The following is a 25,766-nucleotide window of genomic DNA, read 5'->3' as shown; positions in this document are numbered from 1 at the left end:
CTTCAGCCATGCAATTCTTCTTTGGTGATGCCGCCTTTTCCTCAATATCTAACCTTATAAAGCCTGTCAGGAGGAGCTCCTCCTGCAAGACTTTTCACAAAGTTTCTTAGTCTGCAAAGGACCAGATTAACGACCCTACACCATTTCTGACAAATGGCAGCCCAATCTCTTCTTGAAAGTCTCCAGTGATGAAGCCCCCACAACTTCTGAGGGCAAGCTGTTCCACTGGTTAATTGTCCTCACTGTCAGGAAGTTTCTCCTTATTTCTAGGTTGAATCTCTCTGTAGGAAGTTATCACCCAGCCCTCTCCCAGAAAAATGAAATATCCTAGGATATATTGAAAAGGCAGAATATTTCTCTGGATGTGAAAAGGAGAAACATTTTAAAGAGAAACTATAGCAGTTAGACTTATATACCGCTTCATAGGGCTTTCAGACCTCTCTAAGCGGTTTTACAGAGTCAGCATATTGCCCCCAACAACAATCCGGGTCCTCATTTTACCCACCTCGAAAGGATGGAAGGCTGAGTCAACCCTGAGCCAGTGAGATTTGAACAGCCAACCTGCTGAACTGCAGTCAGCTGAAGTAGCCGGCAGTGCTGCATTTAACCACTGCGCCACCTCGGCTCTTCCTGCAGCTTCCTGCTTCCCCCCCCCCTTTTGCCAATGGGCCACTAAGGCATCCTAGCTAGTCCCTTTACATAATAAAGAGTTCTCCACTTCAGATCCAGAGTGATGGGATTAACTAAGGCATGATAATATTGGCCCTTTACCCAACTCACCACATGGCATCTGAAAACTCAACCAAACCTGGATTCAAAACGCAGCCTAGAGAGTTGCCCCTGCATGGCCCCATGAGAGTCTGACAAGCAATCAGAATACAAGCTCAAGATCAAAGGCCAGAGAGGGCATAAAACCAGGGACTCAGCTTCTCTTCCTTTCCTTCTCTTCTCTTCTCCACCAACATTGAAGCATGGATCACCTTTTCTGTTCAGGACTCAAGCCATGTGGTCCTGTCCACCATTAAAACCATCTTTCCAAGCAGCCTCCATGTCTCTAGTATCTTTTTCCCCACTTGGAGCCGAACCCAGAAGGATATTTCTTTCAACAATCTTGAGCAATTCGAGGCCTTTTGATTTTTTGGCCATTGTAAACTCCCAGAGTCTCTTGTCCTGAGTAGGAGGATCCATTTCCTAGCTTGCTGCTTCTGCTTTAAGGGTTTTCATCTTTCAACATGTTGTGCCCAAAATCAAGCTGATTCCCTTTTCTACTGGTGGAATTGTGTATCCCCAAAGATGAAAGAAAACTAGGCACAGGTATGATAGGACTACACAATAGTGCTGCATCACATTGCCAATCTAACTGAGGAAACTTCATACAGCCCACCCACCCCCTTCACCAACTGAGATCAGGAATAAGGGGGGGAAAACTTCATGTGGGAACATTTTCTCTTCTCTAATTGCACTAATTTTCAGACATTTCAGATGGGACGAAGAGGCAAAAATTAAGAGGAGGAGATTCAGAACAATGCTTAGTTTTGGTTTGATTGACAACAACATATTTAGCATTGAAGGAGATTTGAAACAGCCATCATTACTTGAGAGACCGCCTCCTGCCAATTACCTCCCTGCGACCAATTAGATCGCATAGATTAGGCCTCCTCCGAGTTCCATCTGCCAGTCAGTGCCGACTGGCAACTACACGGAGGAGAGCCTTTTCAGTAGTAGCTCTGACCCTTTGGAACGATCTCCCCGTGGAGATTCGTACCCTCACCACCGTCCAGACCTTCCGCACAGCCCTTAAGACCTGGCTAGCCCGTCAGGCCTGGGGATAAAGCTAATTTGTCCCCAATGTTGCTTACTATTTTACTCTATGTATTGTTTGTGCCTATTGTCTGTACCCTCCCTTCCTTATTTTATGTAAGCCGCCCTGAGTCCCCTCAGGGAAAAGGGCGGCCTATAAATACTAATAAAATCCAAAATCCAAATCAAATCATTTGATTTTTATTTTTTTTTAGCATCTCTCTTTGGTTACTAATGTAGTCTACATTAAAGCTCCTGTTTATAGTTCATTGTATAGTTCATTGTGTCACAAACACAAACTTTTGGAGAATCACCCCCTCCCTCAAGATGCCCATAACTTTGTAATTCTTCCATTGCAAAATATGGCTTTAAAGAAATATATATTTGTGTGTGCGCGCAGATAGATAGATGATGGACAGATAGAAGGGGGGAGAGAGAGAGAGAGAGAGAGCATCCATGAAACAGTTCTAAAACAAGATGGATAGACATCATCAGCAAGTATTGCAGGCTCAATTGGTAAAACCTCCGGGATTGGGCAGCCTATAAATTTAATAAACAGTTAAAACAAAGCTCAGGATTGTATTGTTGGAAACACGCAGAAGAGGCTATCATCCTGCAGTGGATAGACAATGGATAAAATAATGATTGATAGACAGACAAATAGACAGACAGACAATAGATTGATTGATAGATAGACGGGAGGTATGTGGAATGTTTACAAAGAAAAGGAATAAACTCCATTAAATAAATCGGAAGAAGGGAATGCATGATATGATGAAGACTATTTTGAATCTAATTGATGTACCCTCTGTGAACAGTACAGAGCCAACAGCTAAATACATAAATTCAAGAATGGGATAGAAGGAAAAGCTACACGGCCATTTTTGATGCAATTTTGGTGCAGAGTTTTTGCCTCTCAATTGGCATCTCAATATCCCATATTTTTTATGTCCCATCAGCTTGTGAGGAAATTGCACAGCAAGTATCCAAATGGGGTACCAAATGACACAAACTTGTAGTCTTATATAAACAATTATATTTAGAGCAAACAAGATAGTCGGCCAAACAAGAGCATCGTGAGGTAAATCAACATAGCAGGAACATCATGAGGTAAATTACAGAGCACACAGAGGAAAAAAAGGCGGGAAACAAGGAAACTCCCCCTTTACACTCACAGCAACCAATCACAGCTTAGATTACATCATGCAGGATAATGTCCTCACAACCTATCTTTGGAAACTCCCCCTTTACACTCACAGCAACCAATCACAGCTTAGATTACATCATGCAGGATAATGTCCTCACAACCTATCTTTGCAACTGAGCAAAGCTTGAAGAGTAAAGCTTGATCCTACTTAGCTTCTCAAGATTAGGAAGGAGTTGTGCTTCGTAAAGGTTTATGAAGGACTTCTTTGTGTGTGCACAGCCCCAAAAGGATTGAGAGCATCATCCAATATCAGAGTAATGCAATGTAGAACAATACCTCCAAATGTTACAGAATTGTATGGCTGGAAGGCACCTTGGAGGACTTCTAGCTCAACCCCCTGCCCAAGACAGGAGTCCTTAATTCCGGATAAATGGTTGTCTAATCTTTTCTTGAAAACCTCCAGCGAAAGAGAACTTGCAACTCCATGAAGCAAGATGTTTTATTTATGAACCAGTAATGCTTCCGAATCGGATCTCGATAGGAGATATTATCTTTCCATCTTCATTCTTGCCAAGTCTAGAGCGTGGTAGAGGGTAGAATTGCTAGCGGTAGGAATAGCACTTAAGACTTATATACCGCTTTACAGACCTCTCTAAGCTGTTTACAGAGTCAGCATATTACCCCCAACAATCTTGGTCCTCATTTTACCGACCTCAGAAGAATGGAAGATTGAGTCAACCTTGAACAAGTGAGAATCGAATTGCCTAACTGCAGTCAGCAGGCAATCAGCAGGTAACCTGTAGTACTGCATTCTAACCACTGTGCCACCATGGCTCAGAGCCTGTCGGTTACAGTCATGGCACAACAGTCACAGAACTTTACCAACCCAATATTATGAACCCTTTCACGGTGGTCATTAAGAGAATAACCACATTTATTAAGCAAAATCTGCCGTTGTTATGTAAACACCATGGTTCTTAAGCAAACTGATTGTTTACGATGGGTGCAGTTTTGCCAAGTGCTGGTTTTCTGCAACAACCATTACAAAATGGCCAGGTAACCATTGGATACTGCAAATAGCTCTGTTGCCAAATACCCGAAATTTCTGTTACATGACTGTGCAAATCCAGTTTATAAATCCCCTTTTTCGATTGTCACTTCGAATGAGGACTACCTGTATCAAGCTATTCCCATCTCCCTACCATCTTTTGTCTAAAAGTGCCCTATTATAGCTTCTTCTTCGCATGGATTTTCTGATGCCTGGACAGGTTAAAGGAACTTGAGAACGTTTTCTCGCACACGGAGCACCCATATGGCTTCTCACCAGTGTGAGTCCGCATGTGCTTTTTGAGCCCTTGGCTCCACCGGAAGCTCTGCCCACACTCGGAACAGATGAAGGGCTTCTCTCCCGTATGCGACCTCTCATGTTTGGCAAGCTGCGATCGCTGAATGAAACTGTTCCCGCAGAAGGTACACTGGTGGGGCTTCTCACCAGTATGTGTCCTTTTATGGGTGGCGAAGTGAGAACTAGAAATGAAACATTTCCCACAATCCAGGCACTGGTACGGTTTCTCGCCCGTGTGTATCCGTTTGTGTGTGGTGAGATGTGAACTGTAAGAGAAGCATTTCCCGCACTCTGTGCATTGGTATGGTTTCTCCCCGGTGTGAACTCTCTCGTGCTTCCTCAGCTGGCAACTTGAAATGAAACTCTTCCCACAATCGGAGCAGACATACGGCTTTTCCCCAGTGTGGGTCCTGGTGTGCACAACAAGATCTGACTTTTGATTGAAACTTTTGCTGCAGACGGCACATTGGTGAGGCCTCTCTCCTGTGTGAGTCCATTTATGTATCACCAGATGCCGCATCTGACTGAAGGTTTCTCCACAGTCTGCACATTTATAAGCCTTCTCCCCTTTGTGGGTTCCCTCGTGGATCACTAATTGCGGTCTGTATCGGAAACTCTGGCCGCAGTCTGAGCAACGGTACGGTTTCTCGCCTGTGTGAACTCTCCGGTGCCTCAGGAGGTTGCAGTGAGTGCCAAAGCTCTTCCCGCACTCGGAGCACTTGTAAGGCTTCTCCCCAGTGTGAGTTCTCTCATGGATGAGGCGCCCGATTTTATCACTGAAGGTTTTGCCACACAATGAGCATTTGTAGGGCTTCTCTCCTGTATGGAACCTCTCATGGATAATCAGAGACTCCTTCCGGGTGAAGCTTTTCCCACACTCTGAGCATCTGTGGGGTTTCTCCCCTGTGTGGGTTCGCTCGTGAATAATCAAGTGGGCACGGCAGTCGGAGAGCTTCCCACAATATTGGCATTTGTGCAGTTTTTCCTTCAGTGAGACTTTCTGGCTCCTTGGAGGAGAGTCAAAAGTGTCCTTCATCCTCCTGTTGCTGTATATTCCCTTGGGCAAGTCTGTCACTTCTCCGAGGAAGTACTCTTGGCGGTCGGAGCTTCCTAGAAGAACAAGCAATTTAGTGCTTATATTGCACAAAAATTCAACTCAAATCTCTTCAGAGATGCCTGCTAATTTCATGGATTAGTCGATACAGGTGTTTTGACAGCAACACAGAAATTACAGGTAGACCTCAACCTACAGCAGTTCATTTAGTGACTGTTCACAGCATTGAAAAAGTGGAATATTCAGAGTCGGTTTTCACCTGTGTCAATAAGGCATATCAAATAAAACTATTCTTTGAGAAAATTAACTGCCTCGGAAGTTTGTTCGCTAAGGGTATGTTACTTGGAACCTGACATTAGAACTCTTCTAAACTTCCCACTCCAACCGGAGCCGCTATCCTAGGTCCTGTGCCCTGGCCACTTACCCAATGTATCTGGGCAAGGGGAAGACTCAGGGAAGATAAAGAAGGGGATTGAAGGCGCGGCGGCAGCCTACGAGTTTTGCGGGGGTCCTGTTGAGAGTCTGCCAACACGCTTGGAGACACAGCAAGTAGCAGAAGCATGGTGGAGATCGTGCCCTAGGTGGGTGCCCGACCCAAAATCTGCACCGGGGTCGGCCACCAAGGAGGTCTATCAGGTGGAGGGAGACATCAACCACCAACCTGCATTCCAGGAGCAAGTGAGATACCGGCCCCTGACTTGGACAAAAGAATCACGGACCACAATCCTTGACTGTAGGTTGATGGTGCCTGTAGACCTTAGCAAATCTGGGGATTGGAGATATCAAACCGCAGCGCCTAGCCAGATCCTAGAGCCAGGATGGTGAACCTATGCCACGTGTGCCACAGGTGGCACGTGGAGCCATTTGTCAGGGCAAAAAAATCTGATTCTTCCCTGACAATCTAGGGAGATGCATAAAGGAGCAGATGGAGACTGTTATGCCCTGCCTCACCTAAAGCAACTGAATCACTTGGATGATTGCAACGTACAATTATTAAGCATGCGAAATGTTATGGTGCATATTGGATTCTCAACAATACATTGGCACCTTACTCAGCAGCTCTGAACTAAAACTGAACCACAGTTGATATACAGTTGGCTAACTATGCTACAAAGGTACAGAAAGAGCAAGTCAACATGTGAATTTCAGTATGTTAAAATATTTTTGATAATCCCATCTGGATGACCTCATCATTTATCCCTGTCTACTAGATTACAATGGCAGCTATGTTCTCTGCTCCATCGCTAGAGAATTTTAAGAAGAGACTGGACAGACCCTTGTCTGAAATAGTATAGGATCATCTGCTTGAGCACGGGGTTGGACTAGAAGACCTCCCAACTCTGTTATTCTGTATCTTGGAATTCCTGTCTGATTCTTCCCCCTTTGGCCACTCAGGGTAAATTTAGTTTTGTGAATGTCTTATAATCATTCACTTATTAACTGTTTGAATTTACAACAGCACTGAAAAAGTGACTTACAATTGGTCCTTGCACTTACAATTGTGTTAGAGTCTTCCTGTGATGTTGATTTCTTTGGTCTGGTCTATCAAGTGGGGCTGAGCCTGAGGGACCTTTTATGGCTGAGGAGGTGCTGGAACGTGGGTGTCAGCATTCCTAGTCGACCAATAGCACCTTCACTACTGCAGCACCCTAGCTCTCTAATAGGAAAGCCATCCAGACTCCAGAGAGACTCCCTACTGCACATTGGTGTCCTCCCCATCAACTACAGGGAGAATAAGATGGCAGGGTGGTGATGAATGAACATGGATAGTCCTCACTTAGTGACCACAATTAGGACAGGCAATTCTGTCAGTAAGATTTGTAGTGACAAGTACTTTCAAATACCCCAAGGGGCATGATCAGGATGTAGTTTCAGATTGATCAACCTAGTTCTACCTACGCTTAGCAGATTTCATCCCCAGATATTTCAAAGCATTTTGGTCTACTCACTGTATCCATCCATGAGGACCTCAACTTTCACAATCTCCAACGGTTCCAGTTCAGAATTGGAAGGCTCATCAGGCAAGTTCTGCAGATCCTGTGTGTGAGAAATGGAGACAATTGGAACACATCTTCTCAATATCAGCCAACAGCTGGTACACAAACCAGGATCGATTGGGGATTCATTTCAGCCCTTCTTGATCTCTGGCAACATAATTTTCAAAGGCTACAAACCCACTGGGGTTCCGGAAGCAATGATGTGACACAACTAGGCTGCTTTAAAGATTGTTAAAGTCTTTAGGGAAACTACAGCTTAGTTGTCCAGAACAAGTTTAAAACATCCTAATTTTAATGTCTCAAACTGGCAATATATGGAGAAGACCATCCCTAAATCTGAGAAGAATGCCAATCAAAATAGATCCCGTTTAGCCATTCCAATTTCTTAACTGCATAAAGAAATGTTGTACTTTCATCGAATTTAGCACTGCGGGCAGATATTAATGCAGCAAATTAATTAGAAAGAGGAAACTTTTGTGAACTGCAATTGATGTCGTCAGAGTCATAGAGTGGTTTGAATCCTGTAGGATTGAAAATGAAAATTTAATTTTATGATGAGAAGAAGCTAAGGAATTCAGGAATTGTTTATACAGTCCAGGTTATGGTATGTCTTAGCAATTGTAATGTGTTAGAAACTGACTCTATGCATTCAGACCTCTCTTGAACAGTACCACAGACCGAGATTTTGCTGAACTCACAGCAAAAGATTCCAGCCATCTCCAAAAGGACTCACTTTAAACAAAGATATTGATAAGATTAAGCGAGTTCAGAAACAGGCAAATCCTGGTGCAGGATTTGAGGGTCAAAACATATTGGGAGGACCTGACTATGTACTGTCTGAAGAGAGGTGGTGGCTCAGTGGTTAGAATGGAATACTGTAGGCCAGTGTTGGCGAAGCTTTTCAGCACCGAGTGCCGAAACAGGAGCGGCCATGCGGAGGAGCACCGGAAACTTAAAGAACAGCTCCCTAGCACATATGCATCTCCTAGTCTTTTGGTTTCTGACACAAATGTGCATACAAAGACTAGCTGGCTGGCGTCCATGTGCGCACCGGAAACCAGAAGCTCAGCTTCACAACATGCACATGGATGCCAGGGAGTTACTCTTCCTGTTTCCAGCACTCCTGTGCTTGTGAAGACCAGTTAGCACACTAGAACCCAGAAGGGCAATGGGCAACAGCTGGCATGCCCAGAGAGATAGCTCTGCATGCCACTTCCGGCATGTGTGCCATAGGCCCGCCATCATGGCTATAGGCTAATCCTGCCAACTGCAGGCTGTCAGGAGTTCAGCAGTTCAAGTCACACCAGCTGAAGGTTGACTCAGTCTTCCATCCTTCCGAGGTCAGTAAGATGAGGAGCCAGATTGTTTGGGTGGTGGTGGTGGAATATGCTGACACTGTAAACCACTTAGAGAGGGCAGTAAAGCCCCGTGTATATAAGTCTAAGTGCTATTGCTATTGCCCGAAAGACAGAAGAAAAAAGGACACGATTGAAATCCTGAAACATTGTAAGGGTACGAATAAGATTCTAGAAGGCAGTGTTTTCAATTTTAAGCAAAAATCAAGAACACAGTGGCATAATCTCAAACCGACAGAAGGGAAGTTCAAAAGTATTGTTAGAAAGTATTACTTCCCAGAAAGATTATTGCCAGAGGAGGTAGTGGGTAAAAGAGTTTAAACGTACTTGAGATAAACACATGCCTGTCATCCAACAAAAATTAAAAAAATAACTCAAAGGAAAGACCCAAATGGCTCACTAATCTCTTCTTCTGCCATCGGTTTTCTATGTTTCCATGTCTCAACATATTCACTAGGTTTATAACCCATTACAATTGCTGTTTGATAAGAGCCTTTTAACCAGTTTCTCATGGCATCCCCACATCTGTCTCTCAAACTAATTAAAATTTAGCCATGATGAGCATCCGGTGATGAGCTGCTGTTCACAAAAGCTGATGTCTTTCAATAAAAAGTGTTACGTGGAAACACATCATCATATTCCTCCTGAGTTTTTCATCATTAAAAACATTCCCTTGGCAGGCTATAGGTAGTCCTCAACATACAACAGTTCATTTAGTGACCGTTTGAAGTTACAACAGCACGGAAAAAAGCGACTTATGACCATTTTTTACACTTATGACAGTTGCGCCATTCCAACAGTCACATGATCAAATTCAGAAACCTTGGCAACTGACTCATATTTATGAGAGTTGCAGTGTCCTGGGGCTATGTGATCTTCTTTATGAGGTTACAAGGAAAACCACAGCTTAGTTGTCCAGAACAAGTTTAAAATGTCCTAATTTTAAAATGTCTGACTGGCAATGATGGAGGAGACCATCTCTGAATCTGAGATGTCCTGGGGCCATGTGATCTTCTTCTGCCACCTTCTGACAAGAAAGTTCAACGGGGAAGCCAAATTCACTTAAGAAATGTGTTACTAACTTAACTGCCACAATGATTTACAAGAAGAAAAGTTGCAAAATGGAGCAAAACTCACTTAACAAATGTCTCATTTAGCAACAGAAACTTGGCGCTCAATTCTGAGCTTTACAAGGGTGCCCAACATGACGAGGTTCCATGCTCACCCTCTGCTCATCTCCTTGTGGCAGCCTCCGAAGGAAGTCCTCGGCCAAAGCCACCGCCTGGCTCCCCTTCTCCGGACACTGTTCCCGAACCCAGTTCTGCATTTCCACCGGCAGGATCATCAGGAACTGCTCCAAGATCACCAGCTCCAGGATTTGCTCCTTAGAGTGACGCTCCGGCTTCAGCCACTGGCAGCAGAGGTCCCAGAGTTGACCAAACACTTTCTGAGGCCCTTCAGCTTCCTCATAGCGAAACTGCCGGAAGCGTTGGCATCTTAACGCCACGCTGAGCTTGCCCTCCTCCACCAGCTCTTCCTTCACTTCCACTGGGGAATCCAGGCCTTTATAAAATTCAGGAACTTCCATGCAGCCCAGGCCTGGCAAGGTTTCGGATGCAGCTTTTCCTACAAAGGACCGTTGATGGAGATCGGCCTTTCTGCTAAAAGTCGGCCAAGTGTTATTCTGTGGTGAGGACTGAGAAGACGGAGAGTTTCTTCCATCCAAATATGGAGCACTCAGAGTTTCTCTTTTCTGGATCTCACACAACTGGTCCAGCCCCTCTTCTGGTTCTTGCTTAATCTGAGATGTAGTGAAACCCTTCAGATATTCCCGTGTTGCCACAGTTTGAACAGTTCCCCTTTCTGGTGCTTCCTTTCTTGCCTGTGACCCGGACGAGTCCTGTAGCTCCATCTTTCTTCCTGGCAGGAATAGAAATTATCATAATTACTAATGCACAAAAGGGAAGCCAAGGATCCAAAAAAGGTCTGTTTCTCCGCAGTGCTTCTTGATGATCTGAATCCAGTTGATTTTCTACAAGAATAATTTTTTAGGGCGAAATCAACATTCACCATTCAAGCTACTGTGATGCCCTGTGTGTACAAAACAGGAATATAAATCAAACTAACAAAGACATAATGTTAAGGCAAACTGACGCCCTTTTGGGATAAAGTCAGCTTTTAATATTTGAAATAGGAGATTTTTGCCTCTGCATGCTGAAAGCCCCACCGATTCTGAGAATTCTCTCCTGAAACAGTCCTGGCTGTACAGATGATTTAATTTGATCACTGCTTTTAAATTTACCCTGTTAAAATACTGCTTGACATTTCACAGATCTTGGGAAATTAAACAGGGGCGCACATGTTTACCTGATATATATACATAGGTGACCATGAAATCTTGGAATTGAACATTAAATCATGAAGTCAAACAAATTTCAGAAGAGGACACCGGCTAGAAAGCAATCCAAATGCCATTCGGAGTAAAATCTGGCTCCAGGAGTCCGTTCTTTCTAAATTGTTGGAAAGTTCTCCATATTTTAGCAGTTGTAAAAATAGCAGGTTTTTTTCTCCAGTCCAAACAAACCACCCATAAAAGAAATACAGGTAGTCCTTGATTTACAACTGTTCATTTAGTGACTGTTCGAAGTTACAATAGCACTGAAAAAAGGGACTTATGACCGTTTTTCACACTTACGACCATTGCCGCATTGATCATTGGTCACATGATCAAAATTCAGCTCCTTGGCAACTGACTCATATTAATGATAGTTGCAATATCCTGCAGTCATGTCTTCTGCACCCTTCTGACAAGCAAGGTCAATGGGGGAGCCCAGATTTACTTGGTTCCACCACAAAACCGCGGTAGACAAAAGCACGCTCGACGAAAGCGCGTACGTGACGTCATCACAGCACGACGAAAACATCACGCTGTGAGCGGTAAATTTAAAATTAAAGCAAAAACCTTACCCTAACCCCCCCAAACCTAACCCTAAACCTAACCCTAACCCTTAACCTAACCCTAAACCTAACCCTAAACCTAACCCTTAACCTAACGCTAACCCTTAACCTAACCCTAACCCTTAACGTAACCCTAAACCTAACCCTAACCCTTAACCTAACCCTAACCCTAACCCTTACCTTTATGTGAATCGGCTTGCTTTAATTTTATTTTAATTTTAATTTAATTTATTTTAAAAAAATTTTCGTCGCGCTGCTGATGACGTCAGGTACGCGCTTTTGTTGAGCGCGCTTTTGTCGACCGCGGTTTTGACGGGTCACGGATTTACTTAACAACAGTGTTACTAAGCTTAACAACTGCAGTGATTCGCTTAACAACAGGAGCAAGAAAAATTGTAAAATGGGTCAAAATTCACTTAACAATTGTCTGTGGTGGTAAGTCGAGAACTACCTGGTAGAAGTAAAATTGAAAACTTCCACACAGTTAGTGGGGCAGAGATGAAGAGGGAGGCAGCAAGTTATCAGAAAGTTTATCTGGGCATGTAAAAGAGAAGCAGATTTAGGGGCTGCATCTCAAAACAAACCCACCTGGACGCCTCTCAAGTCTCTGTCACCTGCCTTTCAGATGCCACTGGCCCCCTCCTAGCAGGGTTCATAACCTCGGAGGGAGCCCCTTCAGCCACCTTCCCTCTGAACTCAGATCTCCCCAGTTCTTCCACCTCTTCTATCCCTCCAGACTTACTTTGGGGACCCGATCCTCCACCATCTGCAGCCCGGGAACGTGGGAAACGTCAACGCCGGGAAGCCACACGCTGGGAGCTGTGCTGCACCAAAATGTTGGGCTGAGGGGAAGGAAGGAGCCTTGGAGGAAGAATTTCAAGGGGAATCAGAGTCAAGCGGAGGCGCAGCGCCCGGCAGGGAGCAGAAAACTTTGCAAGCCAAGGCGGGGACTCAGAAGGGGACCAGCTGTAAAAAGATCACCTCCACGCGCGCACACAAGCGTTTTCCCTTCCTGCACCTGGGGATGCCGATTCCTCCTCCCTCCTCTTGCAGCGTCCTTGCCCACCTGGCGCCCCCTACGCGCCCCTCCCCAGGAGGGGATCTCCGCAGCCCTGGCGTAAAGGATTTCTGGAGACCAGGAAGGGGTGGGTGGGCAGGAAACTGCGCTCCCCCCACTTTCGTTCCTCCTCTCTAGGCGCAAGAGGAAACCTCTCTGCGTTTAACCCCTTCGCTGAAGCCGCTGCGGGGAGGGGGCGACTGGGGTGCCGACGAGCAATGGCAAAGTCCGGATTTAAACGAGAGAGGGGGGGGAGGGGGGGAGGGGGAGAGAGAGAGAGAGAGAGAATCACTCCAACAGTAATTTGCATGGCCTAATCCAGTGGTCTCCAACCTTGGCAACTTTAAGACTTGTGAACTTCAACTCCCAGAGTTCCTCAGCCAGCTTTTCAACTCTGGGAGTTGAAGCCCACAGGTCTTAAAGTTGCCAAGGTTGGAGACCACTGGTCTAGTCCATTAGGAAGGCATTCGTGCTGAAGAGGGGTTAGGCAGACCTGCCGAAGTCGCTGGACTATAACGCCCTTCAGCCCTGCAATTCTTGGCTGGAGATGCTGCCATTTCTTCAATCACTAACCACCTTCATAATGTCAGAAGGAATCTGCTAGCACCTTTTCTAACCCCTTGTATTAATAGGCACAGTTCCTGCAAGGCTTTTCACAAAATTTCTTAGTCTGCAAAAGAAGGCAATTAGATGCCTTCTGATTTTTTGACCACTGTAGTCTCCCAGGTTCTCTTATTCTGAATAGGAGGATCCATTTCCTATCTTTTTTTCTCTCTCCCGTGTAAAAGGGTTTCCATCTTTCAACATGTTGTGCCCAAAACACAAGTTTTCTACCGGTGGAATTGGGTATCCCCAAAGACGAAAGAACCTAGGCACAGGTGTGATAAGACTACACAATAGTGCTGCATCACTTTGCCAATCTAACTGAGGGAACTTCATACGATGCCCTTCACAAACTGAGATCCGGAATAAGGGGGGGACAGGACTTCAGATGGGAACATTTTCTTTTCTCTAATTGCACTAATTTTCAGAGATTTCAGATGGGAAGAAGAGGCAAAAATTAAGAGGAGGTTCAGAACAATGTTTGTTTTTGGTTTGATCAACAGCAACATATTTAGCACTGAAGGAGATTTGAAACAGCCATTATCTTATTTCTTACCATCTTTCTTCTGCTACTAATGTAACCTACAGCAGGGCTGTCAAATTCGCAGTGCTGTGCTGGTCAGCCCACGCCCAGTTTAGCGAAGGGGGGAAGTCACGACACGTGACGACGCCGTGATGACATGGGTTTTACACCCCTGGTCTACATTAAAGCTCCCATTTATAGTCCATTGTATCACCAACGTTAGCATTTGGAGAAACACCCCTGCATCAAGTTGCTCATAACTTTGTAATTCTACTATTGCAAAATATGACCTTCAACTTAGAGAATTATAAATTTGGGCAGGGAAGAAGGAGAGAGAGCAGATGCTAAAGAGAAACATGCAGAAGAGGCCTTCATCCTGCAATGGATAAACAATGGCTAAATGATTATATATATATCCATCAATCGATACAGATTAACAGAGTTGGAAGGCAGCAGACCTTACATCATTTCTGACAGATGGCAGTCCAGTCTCTTCTTGAAAGCTTCCAGTGATGAAGCTCCCACAATTTCCAAAGGCAAACTGTTCCATTAGTTGATTGCTCTCTCAGTCAGAAAAGTTCTCCTTATTTCCAGGTTGAATCTCTTCTTGTTCAGTTTCCATCCATTATTCCTTGTCTGACCTTTAGGTGCTTTGGAAAATAAGTTGATGTCCCTCCTCTTTGTGACATCTTCTCAAGTATTGGAAGACTTGGTCCTTCTCTTCAATAAGCTAGCCATGTCCAGTTCCTGCAACCGTTAATCGTCCAGTCCCCTAATCATCTTAGTTGCTCCTCTCTGCACACTTTGTAGAGCGTCAACATCTTTTTTTATGTATGGTTAGGGTTATATCAGTGGTGAAATTCAAATTTTTTTACTACCGGTTTTGTGGGCGTGGCAGGGGAAGAATACTGCAAAATCCCCATTCCCACTTCACTCCAGGGGAAGGATAGTGCAAAATCTCCATTCCCACTCCACTCTGGGGAAAGGATACTGCAAAATCCCCATTCCCACTCCACTCCAAGGGAAGGATACTGCAAAATCTCCATTCCCACTCCATTCTGGGGAAAGGATACTGCAAAAATCTCCATTCTCACTCCACTCCAAGGGAAGGATACTGCAAAATCTCCATTCCCACTCCACTCCAGGGGAAGGATACTGCAAAATCTCCATTTCCACCCCAGTCTGGGGCCAACCAGATGCAGTAGTTGCCGGTTTGCTGAACTCAAAATGTCCGCTACCGGTTCTCCAGAACCTGTCAGAACCTGCTGAATTTCACCCCTGGGTTATATGTCTTAATGCTGATGTTCCCAACAAGCCAGATTTGCTCCTGGAGGAGATTTTCAGTCTGCTAAATGCTAAATGTCATGTGCATCTATAAATTCCCTTGAAAAAGAAGTATTTCTGAAGTCAATCTGAGAGAGAGACACATACTCAGCAAAGCCAAGAGAAAGGCAAAGATAGTGTTCTAAAATGTTTCCAAAAAGCACTTTCAAAACATTGTAAAAGGGTTGGCAATATAGAAGTGCATGCAAAACTGTATAAAAGTCGCCCCACTCTTTGATGGATACATTCCTTTTTTCATAAAAATTAGAATTTTAAAATCTAATATAAATACAAAACAGAGAGAAAACAGCATCTGTCGCTAGAGGGCGTTATATCGCTCAGCAATGCTCGGGATGAGGGAACTGTGTCGGCGGACACAGTTACGGTGGTAAACTGAAAGGAATGGAAAGTGTAGAGTATTAATTTGATAGAGAGGACGTCGGAGAAGACGAGAAAGAGGGTAGAAGGACTCCTTCCGGCTCAGCAATGTGAGTATGGTGGCGGTGTAGTAGGCTCTCGTGCTCTTCCCAGGGTCGAAGCGGCTGCTGGAAGGTGAGTCGAAGAATCGGAGCAGAAATCAGAAAGCGAGTAGGGCTGTTTGGCTCCCTCCACGGTGTAGAAGCAGGAAAGCAACTGGGCTGAAACGCGTCGGCTGCTGCATATTTTTATAAACCAAATAAATTCTACTCCACTGGGGCTGCACGCTTTAAAAGCGCCGCCTGCAATTTTCTGGTGGTTGGAAGATTTACCAAGTCTCCTTCAAGTTAGGTTTGACTCCTGGTGGTTTTAGGGTGGGGTTTGTTTTCCTGGCAACAATGCGAGGCTGATCTACTTATTGCCCTCTTCTGGGATTTTTCTTCTTCTTACTTTCATGTCTAATTAACAAACACTGGATTTCCCAGGGGTGCCCCATCTGTGTATTCACCAGGTTCAAATGTGCTTAACTCCGCACTTGTTTAAAAATAGCTTTCGAACATCATTTGGAATTTTCAGTTGTATACATAGTCCTACTTTCCTCCCCCCCCCCCCCAATTCAGAAATAACAGCGGCGCTGAACAAGGGAGATTTACACCTCGTCCTCAAAAGTTGTGGCCATTGCAGTTATTGGGGTGCTGGCACCGGCTTGGAGTTGCGACAGTTGTGGTGTCCCACAGTCATGGAATCGCCACAACTGGGACCTTCACAGTTGGCTTCCTACAAACAAAGCCAATTGGGAAACTTGCGAGTTATGTTACGTTGCACCTAACAACCCACCGTGATTTGCTTAATGATTATGATTGCAGCTAGAACGGCTGTTGTAAATTGGCACTGTCATGTGACATCACACTTAAGGACTGTTTAGAAGTTGCCTGTCAGTAGTTGTGGTGGTCAGTAAGTGAGGGCAATGTATGTTGTGATGTCATCGGAGAGCTTAAAGCCTTTCTAAAATTAGACCAAATATATTTTGAAAGAAACCATTGCATGTCTAGAAATGAGCGACTGACGGTAGTCAACAAATGAATCTCTTGACTCAGTGGACATTTGAACTTGGATATCACTAGATTATAGACTTATACAAACAGAAAATGAACCTTAAATAATGTAAGAGATTTTATTAACATTTTGTAATGTTTGCTTATTAATTGTAATTTATCCTTTTTGGTTTTATTATGTTGACTAACCATTTTATAAACCATAATTAAACTAACCCTCTTATGTGAATCTTATAGACAAAGAGAATGCCAGTCAGAGCACTTTGGACAACTGAGAATAACAAGCAGCATTGAAAAGCAAAGCAAATGAAGCCAACAATCAAAATAATTTCTATTTTCTCCAGAAAACCAGAGCCTTTTCTTCACTAGTTTCCAAATTCAAAAAACACGGGATGTCAGCAGGAAGGGAAAAAATCACTTGGATAGCCATGTAGGGCGGAGAACACTGCAGGCCTCACCTGTGTGGAAGGAAACACTAGCTTGAGTCAAAACTCCATCCAACAAGAGATCCAATGAATTTTTAACTTCCTTGAGAATCCAAGAATGTCAATGGTGGAAAAACACCATAGATGTACATATTGTGGAGAAAGCATGGATAGTAAATCACAGTTGATAATACACCATGTATGAGTGTCCAGTTTGTGGAAAAACTTTCAGTCAGAATTCCAGCCTGATAATACACCAGTGGACACATACAGGAGACAAACCATATGAATGTCCTGAATGTGGGAAAGGTTTCCGTCAGAATTCCCACCTGGTGATACATCAGAAGATTCACACAGGCGAGAAACCATATGAGTGTCCAGATTGTTCGAAATGTTTCATTCGGAATTGCGACCTGGTGATACACCAGAGGACACACACAGGAGAGAAACCATATGAGTGTTTGGATTGTGGAAAATGTTTCAGTCAGAATTTTGACCTAGTGATACATCAGAGGACTCACACAGGAGAGAAACCATATGAGTGCCCAGTTTGTGGGAAAAGTTTCAATTGGAATTCACACTTGGTGGTACACCAGCGGACTCACACAGGAGTGAAACCATATGTGTGTCCAGATTGTGGGAAAAGTTTCAATTGGAATTCGCACTTGGTGGTACACCAACGGACTCATACGGGAGAGAAGCCATATGAGTGTCCAGATTGTGAAAAAAGTTTCATTCGGAATTCTGACCTGGTGAGACACCATGCAACACACACAGGAGAGAAACCATATGAGTGCCTGATTTGTGGGAAAAGTTTCAGTCGGAATTCTTACCTGCTAATACACCAGAAGATTCACACAGGAGAGAAACCATATAAGTGTCTGGAGTGTGGGAAAGGTTTCAGTCAGAATTCCTCCCTGGTGATACATCAGAGAACTCACTCAGGAGAGAAACCTTATGAGTGTCTGGACTGTGGGAAATGTTTTAGTCAAAATTCCAGCCTGGTGAGACACCAGAGGAGTCACACAGCAGACAAAGTATATGAATGCCCAGATTGTGGAGAAGGTTTCTGTCTGAATTCCCACCTGGTGATACACCAGAAGATTCACACAGGGAAGAAACTCTATGAGTGTCCAGATTGTTGGAAATGTTTCCTTCGGAATTCTGAGCTGGTGATACACCAGAGGACTCACACAGGAGAAAAACCGTATGAATGTCCAGACTGTGGGAAAGATTTCAGTACTAGGTCTAACCTTATAAATCATGTGCGTATACACACAGGGGAGAAACCATTTAAGTGCCCCGACTGTGGACAGTGCTTCAGGAAACATTCCACCCTTATCGCACACAAGAAAATCCACATGAAGCCCAAAGTGCTGAATATAGAGAAGGCTTGAATTTCCTTTCTAAAGTCCCATTCTTTTTAGTCAAATACATCATGGTTTTAGATGTGAAGAAGGGGAGAAATTTAATAATGGCTACCTAGCCATTAGCAGCAGACGTTGCTGGATATTTATTGTTGCAGAGATGTAGAATTCTGCAAAAAAAAAAATAGCGCCGTTCTATACATTTTTATCATGATAGAATAAAATATCACTTGAGGAGTCCCAGCTCTTTGGGGTTTTGAGCCACAGAATTCCCCAACCAGCATATCTTCAGGGTCAGAACACTCTTACCACAGACTGCAGTTAAGAGATTGTAGGTCCTCATGTATTGAGAAAGAGAGAGAAGAAACAGCGGTTTCAAAGTTCATCCTTTTCTAACTGTTCCAGGAATTCAGTGCACCAAACATTTTTGTTCAGATTATGTCAAGAATGAGGTACATAAGTCGAAGAAACCATATGAATAGCAAATATATTGGGGGAATTTGGGGGCGTGACAAAACCAGTGTAAAATTTCAGCTATAAAGGCTATTCTGCCCTACAGGTGATTTCAGTGGAGAAGAGCTGAGTGAATGTTGAGGAGAAAAGGGATCGTGGTTTTGTGCACAAGATCTCCAGGTTTATTCACATCTCCTATGATCTTTGTTTGCAAGTGCCTCCTTGTTAGCCTTTGATGGCTGGTGGGCGAGAGCAGAACCAAGGAGATGATACTTTTGTGGTCTCCCCTTCTTGAGGAAATATGAGGGGAAAATTGTACAGTAGATGCTTCATTGCTAAAAGAGCATTGTGTAAGAATCATGAATAGCTTCCGAGGAAGATAAATAAAGGCAGGTGTCAGCATTTCTGTAAACATTGGGACAAATGTGTTCCCAACACATGGGAGATATTTCCTGTTCTTTCACTTTTCTTAATATTTTTTTCAAAATTTCAATCAAATAAAGAGAGGAACTTTTTTTTTGTAGCGGCAAAAGTGATTTTAGCAATGCAGACGAATGATCCTGATTTTGCTGGGATCAGAAGGCACCAAAGAATTCCACATTTGTTCATTTCTGTAACACAGTTCAAAAGGACAGGTTACAATTTGCAGGAGGACAGACACACAGTGACCAGAAGCAGATCAAGACTGGTGTCTGGAGGAACTAAGAGGCTCTCTCGGCCCGAGTCTCAACCTCCAAGTGACTTTGGATTTCATGTGCAAAATTTCTAAACTTTAAAATAGTAAAATTACATGCAATCAATTTTCCTTCCTCTCTCTTTCTTTGGTGTCATATTTTAGTGCACATCTTTATCGTGTCTCATTATGATCATTGCAAACCCTTGCAATGATCTCAAAGCCTCTGAATCTCTTGCAGGGCTATTTCAAAATATCAGGTAAAATTAAATAAAGCCTACTTGAAGAATCAGAGGGGGTTGGTCTACAGGGCAGGCCCACAGGCCTGATGCATCATGTGCTGCCCACGCCCCGTTTAGTGAAGGGGGGGAGTCACGATATGTCATGTAACGCCACCGTGACAACGTGAGTTGGTCTACAGGGTGAGTTCAAAAGCCATAAGTTCCCCATCAGGAACAGTCCATTTCCTCAGAATCTAACTTTGAAGCTCAGACTGAAATACTCTATACAACAGGAGCAGACACACATACACTAGTTGATAGGGACCCACCAAGCCACTTGGAGGGGAGTCAAAAGTTGTTCTCCTCCTGCTGTACGTTCCCTCGGGGAAGGTCTGTGACTTCTCTGAGGAAACAGTTGATGTCGGGAGCCTCCCAAAACAACAAGCAAGTTAGAAGGACAACAAAGATGAATAGGGGACTGGAGACTAAAACATGAAGAACGATTACAGGAACTGGGTAAGTCTTGTTTAATGAAAAGAAGGACTAGGGGAGACATGATAGCAGTCTTCCAATATCTCAGGGGCTGCCACAAAGAAGAGGGAGTCAAACTATTTTCCAAGGCACCTGAGGGTAGAACAAGAAGCAATGGGTGACAACTAATCAAGGAGTGAAGCAACTGAGGAGAAATTTCCTGACAGAACAATTAATCAGTGGAACAGCTTGCCTCCAGAAGTTGTGAATGCTCCAACACTGGAAGTTTTTAAGAAGATGTTGGATGACCATTTGTCTGTAGTGGTGTAGGGTTTCCTGCCTAAGAAGCGGGTTGGACTAGAAGACCTCCAATATCACTTCTAACTCTCCTATTCTAATTATGCTGCAGAAAAGGTTGACCCAAGTCTCTTTGGAGCAGTTTGGTGATTTCAAGGATTAATCATTGCTGGTTTCTTGACAGCAATACACAAATTGTCATTTCCTTCTTCAGGGTGTTTTCTGTCTCACACAATAGCAATAGCAATTAGACTTATATACCGCTTCATAGGGCTTTCAGCCCTCTCTAAGCGGTTTACAGAGTCAGCATATCGCCCCCACAGTCTGGGTCCTCATTTCACCCACCTCGGAAGGATGGAAGGCTGAGTCAACCTTGAGCCGGTGAGATTAGAACCGCTGAACTGCAGATAACAGTCAGCTGAAGTGGCCTGCAGTATTGCACCCTAACCACTGCGCCACCTCGGCTCTTATAAACACAAACAGCCCTGGGGACCTTACAAACATTTCAGCAAGAGCAACCTGACTATCCCCTGGCAGTCAAAGGGGGAGGAAGAGAGAGAAAAGGGAAGAAGCATAAAGGAAGACAATATTGGGGCCAAAACCTGCCTCATGTAAAGCAACCAATCCACTTGCAAGATTTAGCATATATTAAATATTGAAACGATCTCTGTGCACACTGGATTCCAGCAAAGCATTGGCAGCTTTCTGAGCAGCCCCCACCTAAAGCAGAACTGCGGCTTATATACCGTTGGCCCACTATATTAGATATAGAAACAGACAGGAACCCTATAGAGTACAGCATAATGTTGGAATATTTTTGATAATCCTACTTGAGAGACCTCATTATTTATCCTTTCCTACAAGATATGCATGGCAACTATGCTCTCTGTGAAATATGGTCAGGGAATGTAAATAGTTTGACTCCCTGGTCCAGAAATTCCTGTCTGATTCTTCCTCCTGTGTCCACTCAGGCCCAATTCAGCTTGTTCTCAATGTTTACTTACAAAGACTTTTAAGCACTCTATACAAGTATGGGATTCAAAAATGTTTACTACCTGTTCTGTGGATGTGGCTTGGTGTGCGTGGCAATAGCAATAGCAATAGTAGCAATAGCAATAGCAGTTAGACTTATATACCGCTTCATAGGGCTTTCAGCCCTCTCTAAGCGGTTTACAGAGTCAGCATATTGCCCCCAACAACAATCCGGGTCCTCATTTTACCCACCTCGGAAGGATGGAAGGTTGAGTCAACCCTGAGCCGGTGAGATTTGAACAGCCAAACTGCAGAACTGCAGTCAGCTGAAGTAGCCTGCAGTGCTGCATTTAACCACTGCGCCACCTCGGCTCTATACAGGGAAAGGATACTGTAAAATCTCCATTCCCACCCCACTCCAGGGGAAGCTTACTGCAAAATCCCCATTTCCTCCTGATCAGCTGGGACTCAGGAGGCAGAGAATAGATGGGGGTGGGGCCAGTCAGAGGTGGCATTTACTGGTTCTCCGAACTACTCAAAATTTCCACTACCGGTTCTCCAGAACTAGTCAGCACCTGCTGAATACCACCTCTGCACATCTCAGAGGGTTGATAGTGAATGTAACTCTATGATCTGTATGAATAATCAATAGGCACTTGACTGGGTGGCAAACACACTGTATCTCTCACATTTCTCACTGCTGCTAGCCCAGCACTGTCACCCACACTTTTCCTATGCCCAGAAGCCTCCAGTGCAGAGAATAAAGCAGGGGTGTCCAAACTTGGGAACTTTAAGATTCGTGGACTTCAACTCCCAGAATCCCCCAGCCAGCATGGCTGGCTGGCTGGGGAATTCTGGAAGTTGAAGTCCACAAGTCTTAAAGTTCCCAGGTTTGGACACCCTTGGAATAAAGAAAATGGCATTGAAAGATATGCAAACTCCAGTACTAAAGAGAAGGGGCGTGGGGAAACACCTCCCAAGTCTGCAGCACACATATTTTACACAGAAGAGACTCAGATTGACACCTCTTTAATTCACAGAAGTAGAAGTGGGTGGGGGAGAAGATACAGCCCAATGAAAATTGCAAGGTTTTCTCATTACATCTAGTTTCAACGAGGAAAAAAAGTGATGTGTTCTTCTGCAGTTGATCCCTTGGTCTGCTCTCCCACGCTGCAGTCTTCAATTCTTCAATTTTGGACATGAGATTGAACTAGAGAAGTGGCAGAAATTGTGGTCTCAAAATTATAAAATGACAATGTCAACAGCATATAAGGAAAATTTGTATAAGATGTTTTACAGGTGGCATTTACCCCCAATGTTCAAGAACAAATTGGAAAAGTGTTGGAAATGTCATCAGACACCGGGTTCATACTACTGTATGTTGTGGACTTGCACAGAAGTGAAAAGATATTGGACTAAAATCCACACGTGGTTGGAGAAAATGATACTAAAACAAAGATTTTTTTTATTGGGAATTATACCGGAAATATACAAGAGACCTGAAATATTTGAATGTAAATGTTTTAATGGCAGCTAAAATTGTATTTGCAAAAAATTGGAAAAATGAGAAAATACCAACGCAGGAGGAAGTTATTCGAAAAATAATGGAATGTGCTGAAATAAGCAAATTGACATTTGAAATTAGAGAACAAGAAGATGAACAATTATATAAGGTATGGGATTTGTTCTATTAGTGATTAGATTAAAAAAACATGGAAATGAAAAATGTTGGAGAATTGTTTATACTGTTAAGAATAATAGAACGATATAGGTGATATCATAAAGGCATATTATTATTACATAGACTAAGAATGATGCAATGGAATGTTGGTATATATACAAATCCAATACCTAGAATATTTTGATGGGAGCACCCACAACCTCTGGAGGGAAGCCATTCCCAAAGAATCCTCCTTAATTTAAAAGGGGTTTTAAAAATCTTCCCACCAGGAGGAAAATTGCAGCCACCAGTTTCACAGCGTGCAGCCCCAGTGGGCTTAAATTCGGGAAGGAACCTGCAGCAGCAGCAGCTGAGATGCTTCAGCCCAGTTGCTTCTCTGCTTCCAGGACTCTCCTCCCACCCGCCCTCCACTCACCTTCCAGCTGCTGCTTCGACCCTGGGAAGAGCACAAAAGCCGCTCTGCACACCACTCTCCTCCCATGAGCGATCCGAAAGAGGAAGTTGCTCTGCGCTTCTCCTCTTCTCCTATCCTTTCTAGCAATGAAGAACTCAATGGTTTAAAAACTCCTTTTTAAAGCTCAAGCTCGGATGGCATTACTGAATCGATGCCTTTCTAGGCCCAGATGTTTCCTGACCGCCATCTAGCGACGGGAGGTGGGAAAACCACGCTTGTCCAATCTCCACCAAGGCGTTTGGGAGAGATGTTTTCACTCATTACATGGCATCAAGTCCTTTTTATTTCCTTGCAACCGACCTGTGCAACTGAGCCAAGTGAAATAGTGAAACGTGACTCTACTTAGCCCCCCTTTTACTGCCTTTGGGTCAGTCTTGATGTCTGGCCTTGTAGTTTCCTTGGCAAGGGTTTTTGGAAGTGGTTTTCCCCCTTTCCTTCACCATTTCACTAAACTAGACCTTCTTCCTCCCCACAAAATCTACTCGTTGACCTTTTCCTGCTGCTCCCAGAACAAATTCAAGGCTCCAGCTTTCAAGATCAACCAATCAATCAAAGACAATAGAGCTGGAAGGGACTGTTGGAAGAAACGTCCTTCTGGGTTCGGCTTCAAGTGGGGAAAAAAGACACTGGAGACATGGAGGCTGATTGGAAAGATGGTTTTAATGGTGGACAGGACCACATGGCTTGAGTCCTGAACAGAAAAGGTGATCACATGCTTCAATGTTGGTGGAGAAGAGAAGCGGGGACTGAGATGCTGAGTCCCTGGTTTTATGCCATTTCTGGCCTTTGATCTTGAGCTTGTATTCTGATTGGTTGTCAGACTCCCATGGAGCCATGCAGGGGCAACTCTCTAGGCTGCGGTTTGAATCCAGGTTGGTTAAGTTCTCAGATGCCTTGTGGTGAGTTGGGTAAAGGGCCAATATTATTTCACCAAAAATAGGCCTGTTTTCACCAAAAATGGGGACGTTGATGAGCTCCCAAGTCCTCCGTGCATTGCAGTTTCGCCCTCCCAGGCCCCCAGAAGCACACTGCAGGCCAAGAACGGATGTGTTTTGGGTGAAAACAGGTGCGTTTTTGGCAAAAATGGGCCATGCGGTATACTTTAGAGTGTTTCTGGGGGCCTGGAAGGGCAAAAACGTGTTGCACAGAGAGCTTGGGAGCCCATACCGGTCCTGCTTTTGGCGAAAATGGGCCCATTTCTGATTAAAACGCGCCGTGCGGAGCACTGCAGAGTGCTTCTGGGGGCCAGGGAAGGCGTAACCACGATGCATGGAGGGCTTGGCAATGCACGGAAGCCAAAAAATATTTTTTCATGTTTTCCCTCTGTAAATTTAGGTGTGTCTTATAGTCCAGTGCATCTTATAGTCTGAAAAACACACTAAGTGTGATGGCCGCAACTTTGAGGAACAATTGTAAGACTACTTTTTCAGCACCATTGTAAGTGGTAGGCGAGGACTGTCTATAAAACTGAACATGCCAAAAGGTACTCGATAACTATTATTTAGAAAATCTTAGGTTAAGCACAGTTGTGTCGGGATAATAAATGGATTGTGCACCACTAGAAAATCCTGCGTTTGTTTGTTAGGTATGGAAGTTTTAAAAAAGCACAGAAGGCAGCATTGGCATTATCAGTTCCATATTGTTTCCAAGTGAAGAAACTTAGCACATGCGCGCGCGCGCACACACACACACACACGCTCTTAGAAGAATGAAATATGTTAGAAAATATAAAAAAGGCAGAATATTATATTTTCCCTAAAGGAGAAACATGTTTATAAAGACAGATTCTCAAAGCCTCAGCTCTCTGCCCCAAGGAGAAACAAAGGGGCCAACTTTTAGAAATGCATATTTGGTAATCCATTCAAGACAGGAATAAAACCCCAAGGAAATCAGAATCTAGGATTAATTACATTTGGTAAACAAGATTAAAAGCCCCAACTCATTGCCGGCCTTTGGGAGACAAACTACCATATTTTTCGAAGTATAAGAAGCACCTTTTTCCCCCTCAAAAAAGAGGGTGAAAATCTGGGTGCATCATACACTGAATACAGCATTTTTTGGCCTCTGGAAACCCCGCTCCTTTTGCAAAAATGGCCATGCATAGTCTTTAGGAGGCTT

General features: G+C 44.0%; 2 protein-coding genes and 1 long non-coding RNA gene across 4 annotated transcripts; 1 reads left to right on the top strand and 2 right to left on the bottom strand.

Moving 5' to 3' along the window:
• Positions 1 to 2,821: 2,821 nt before the first annotated feature.
• LOC148047653 (uncharacterized) lies at positions 2,822 to 12,751 on the bottom strand. Of its 2 annotated transcripts, XR_015696155.1 has the most exons (5): positions 12,399 to 12,751; positions 9,924 to 10,618; positions 7,296 to 7,383; positions 3,109 to 5,402; positions 2,822 to 3,026 (listed from the first exon to the last, which is right to left on the bottom strand). XR_015696155.1 is itself a non-coding variant. In XM_087711633.1 (4 exons), exons 2-4 carry the CDS (start codon positions 10,608 to 10,610, stop codon positions 4,174 to 4,176), a joined length of 2,004 nt encoding a protein of 667 aa, XP_087567759.1. In that variant the 5' UTR covers positions 10,611 to 10,618; positions 12,399 to 12,751; the 3' UTR covers positions 2,822 to 4,173. The 2 variants fall into 2 exon arrangements, 1 of the variants encoding a protein (XP_087567759.1); XM_087711633.1 differs by having other exon boundaries at positions 2,822 to 5,402.
• A 2,882-nt stretch (positions 12,752 to 15,633) lies between these two features.
• LOC106549416 (uncharacterized) lies at positions 15,634 to 18,665 on the top strand. The gene is made up of 2 exons (XM_087711713.1): positions 15,634 to 15,714; positions 16,872 to 18,665. The coding sequence occupies exon 2, from the start codon at positions 17,257 to 17,259 to the stop codon at positions 18,454 to 18,456; it is 1,200 nt and encodes a 399-aa protein (XP_087567839.1). The 5' UTR covers positions 15,634 to 15,714; positions 16,872 to 17,256; the 3' UTR covers positions 18,457 to 18,665.
• Positions 18,666 to 22,526: 3,861 nt separating this feature from the next.
• On the bottom strand, positions 22,527 to 23,897 carry LOC148047652 (uncharacterized). Its single transcript, XR_015696169.1, has 2 exons — positions 23,610 to 23,897; positions 22,527 to 22,723 (listed from the first exon to the last, which is right to left on the bottom strand). It is a non-coding gene; the product is annotated as an uncharacterized LOC148047652 (long non-coding RNA).
• Positions 23,898 to 25,766: the final 1,869 nt, after the last annotated feature.

Source organism: Thamnophis sirtalis, unplaced genomic scaffold (assembly GCF_051295495.1).
Source record: "Thamnophis sirtalis isolate CommonGarterSnake01/CBP01778 unplaced genomic scaffold, rThaSir2_p1.2 scaffold_3, whole genome shotgun sequence".
NCBI classification, from domain to species: Eukaryota; Metazoa; Chordata; class Lepidosauria; order Squamata; family Natricidae; genus Thamnophis; species Thamnophis sirtalis.
This window is presented reverse-complemented; position numbering and strand designations above follow the sequence as displayed.